This window comes from Trypanosoma conorhini (assembly GCF_003719485.1).
Source record: "Trypanosoma conorhini strain 025E chromosome Unknown Tco_14.4_contig_01322, whole genome shotgun sequence".
Lineage (NCBI taxonomy): Eukaryota > Euglenozoa > Kinetoplastea > Trypanosomatida > Trypanosomatidae > Trypanosoma > Trypanosoma conorhini.
This window is the reverse complement of record NW_021705426.1, coordinates 1-2,751: the sequence shown is the minus strand read 5'-3', so window position 1 is coordinate 2,751 and position 2,751 is coordinate 1. Positions and strand designations below refer to the sequence as shown.

At 56.5% G+C, this 2,751-nt stretch overlaps 2 protein-coding genes across 2 annotated transcripts; both read right to left on the bottom strand.

The window, feature by feature from the left end:
• Tco025E_09852 (Gim5A protein) lies at window positions 1–451 on the bottom strand (the record flags this gene model as incomplete). Its single annotated transcript, XM_029376655.1, has 1 exon — window positions 1–451. A coding segment is annotated over one exon (451 nt), but the record flags the coding sequence as incomplete, so codon positions are not given.
• A 208-nt stretch (window positions 452–659) lies between these two features.
• Tco025E_09851 (uncharacterized protein) lies at window positions 660–1,652 on the bottom strand (the record flags this gene model as incomplete). The annotated part of the gene is made up of 1 exon (XM_029376654.1): window positions 660–1,652. One exon carries the CDS (start codon window positions 1,650–1,652, stop codon window positions 660–662), a length of 993 nt encoding a protein of 330 aa, XP_029223214.1.
• Between the last annotated feature and the right edge of the window lie 1,099 nt (window positions 1,653–2,751).

The following is a 2,751-nucleotide window of genomic DNA, read 5'->3' as shown; positions in this document are numbered from 1 at the left end:
CCTTGGGGCTGTGCTTCGCCAGCAGGTACACCTGCCGGACCAAACCCAGGACAAGCGTGTAGAACCAGCAAAGCACAGCCACACCACCCAGGCGCGCCAGCCCAGACTTAAACACGCCGCGCCCCGCAAGCACCGCCGTGTGCTCGTTGAAGCAGAAGCCAACGTGGAACGCGTGTGAAACCTGCTCGAGGCGCCAAACAAAGGCATCTTCCCGTGGCTTCGCCAAATCCGCCAACGTCTTGGACGAAAGCGCGTTTAGCACCAGCGACAAACGGGTGACCGCACGGTACGCGTCCGCCATCTTTGACAGGTTGCCCAGGGACGCGGCAAGGGAATCACAACCGGCATTTCGTACAGGGCCCTCCAGCGCCATCGGAAGGAACTGCACAATGGCCATGACCTTGTCACGGTTCCACGTGTCGGAGAGGTACGCGTGGGCACAGGCAGACATTGTCGGAGGTGTTGCTTGTTATTATCTCTTTGTGTGTATTTGTGTTGCTTCAGCTGCAAAGAAAGAAAGAGGGCGTCACCAGCGCCAAAAAAAAAAAAACGAATGCAGCTCGACGTGCTAGATGGACCACGACATTTCCGATATACAGGGGAGAGGTGGGTGGGGGGGGGAACGAAAACAACCACATAACGAGAAGCGGAGCCTTGGGTCAGGTGTACCTTCCACGCATGTGGGCACCACCGCCGTCACTCAGTCTCCTCGTGTTCCATGGGTGCCAGTAGGGGTCGTAGGTGCGGCCCTGACGCGCAGAAGCGAAGGGATGATACACGATGCGGGCCAGCGCGAGCCCCACGAGGGAGCTGACAGCCGCAAAACCAGCTACAGCCGCCGCCATTCCCCAAGGTGTCAGGAGGGAAGCGTGCAGGGCGGCGAACGCCCCCCCAGCGAAAAGTCCGCCGGAAGTTCCACAAACCCAAACGCTAACCCATGTGCGCTCCGGCACAGAGACATCCCCGGTGGCAATCGCTTGCGCAATGCTCGTCGCAGATGCACCGACAACAATGCCCACGGTGCCAGCCGCCGCCAGAAGAGCGCCCTTCACGATCGACGTACTGGCTTCGTGTAAGGCGATGCCTGCGAAGCCAACGCCATGGAGTTTCATATACACCTTGTCCATTGTACGATACAGGTACACCGAGCGCCCCACGCCGTGGAAGAAGCCCACGGTTGTCCCCACGCGAGCCAAGTAGGTCAAGCAAAGCAGTGGCTTATCTATGATCATGTCCAGCCAATGAATTCTGAGGGTTTCACGCACGTGCTCCTGGTCCCTAAGCCACTGACCGTAACGCCGATCCTCCTCGTAGTCGTACAGACGCAGCAGGCCCTGCCCCTGTTTTCTCTTCTGCTTTTCCCTCATTAACTGATCGGCAACTGTCATTTCCCTCCCGTACCTTCTCGCTATGCCATCGATGGACTCGGTATCCAAAAAGGCCACGCGAGCATCGCCCTTCCGTATAACAAGCTGCTGGCTTTTTGAGCGATCTATCAGCGAGGGGGACAATGCACCTTCCGCGTGGCCCTCGCCCTTTGTCTGCCCCAACAACACCGTCTGCGCGTCGGCGACATTTGGCAACGACGACACCGTTCCCTGGCTGGCGCCAACCCCAACACCGCCCCCCCGCCCTCCAGCAAACAGCCACATCGCCCACGTGCGGCCCAAGCGCCAAAACTCGCCCTGTCCCCTCCCCACCTGTGCAGCCGCTTCCTAATTATCCCGCCGGCGGCTGGCCACCGCCCCGCATTCGTCCCTCTTGGTTTTGCATCCATCACAGCGCGTCGAAGGAAAACAAACAAACAAAAACAATGGGGGCAGCAAGGAGAAGAGCAAGAAAAGCAGCCGAGGGGCACTGGAACAGCCATTCCCGCCGCCACACACCGCTGCATGGCCGGAACGATCCCCCACTCCCTCCCCGTGCCGACACTTGGAGAGAAAGCGCCCCCAATCGCTCGCAGCTGCGGTGCACCAGCATCCCATACATTACAACCACACGCAGAACGGGGGCTGAATAAGCGCCACGAAAACAGACAACAGCAAAACAAAAACCAGCTGTGGGACAGAGCAAAAAGCGAATGAAGAAGAATACAAGAACCATCTGGCCAATGTTTATGTGTATATACAAAACATGTCAAGAGAAGCCAAGGCAAAAATTATTTTCACTCCACAATCGTTTTCCTTATGCCTAATCCTTCATTGGCTTCTCTTTGGCTTGGTTCCACCGCTCCCTACCGGCACCCCCTTATTTTTCTCTCTCGAACACTTTCATTGCTTTGTTGTCAGCTCTGGCTCTCCTCAACCCCATCACCCACTTTTTCCTCCTTTAAGCAAACACAGTCACGGTGCCTTCCTTGATTCGCAGCTCTCAGGCAAAAGAGGGCACATGTAGCGAAAGGGCAACCGAAAACGCCTTTCATTGACTCAGTTAATGCACTAATGATCAGCCCCCGTAAACTTTTGCAAGAAACCTGGACAGCTGTCGTTCAATTGCCTGTATTCCTTGCAGCAAGACGTGCAGAACGTCACATGGTAGCAAGGAAGAAGGGCCTCAGTGGCCGGAGCTTGATAACAGATGCAGCAGGAGTCCTGCTCTCCATTCTGAGGGCTTGGGCGCCAACTATTACGGCGGTTGCTTCCTGCGCCAGAGGGTTCTCCCTTAGGAACATTTTTGGCCCCACAATTAGTATATAGCTGCGAGCAAAACAATGCCGAGCTGAATCCCTGTGAACGACACCATCTCCTCCGG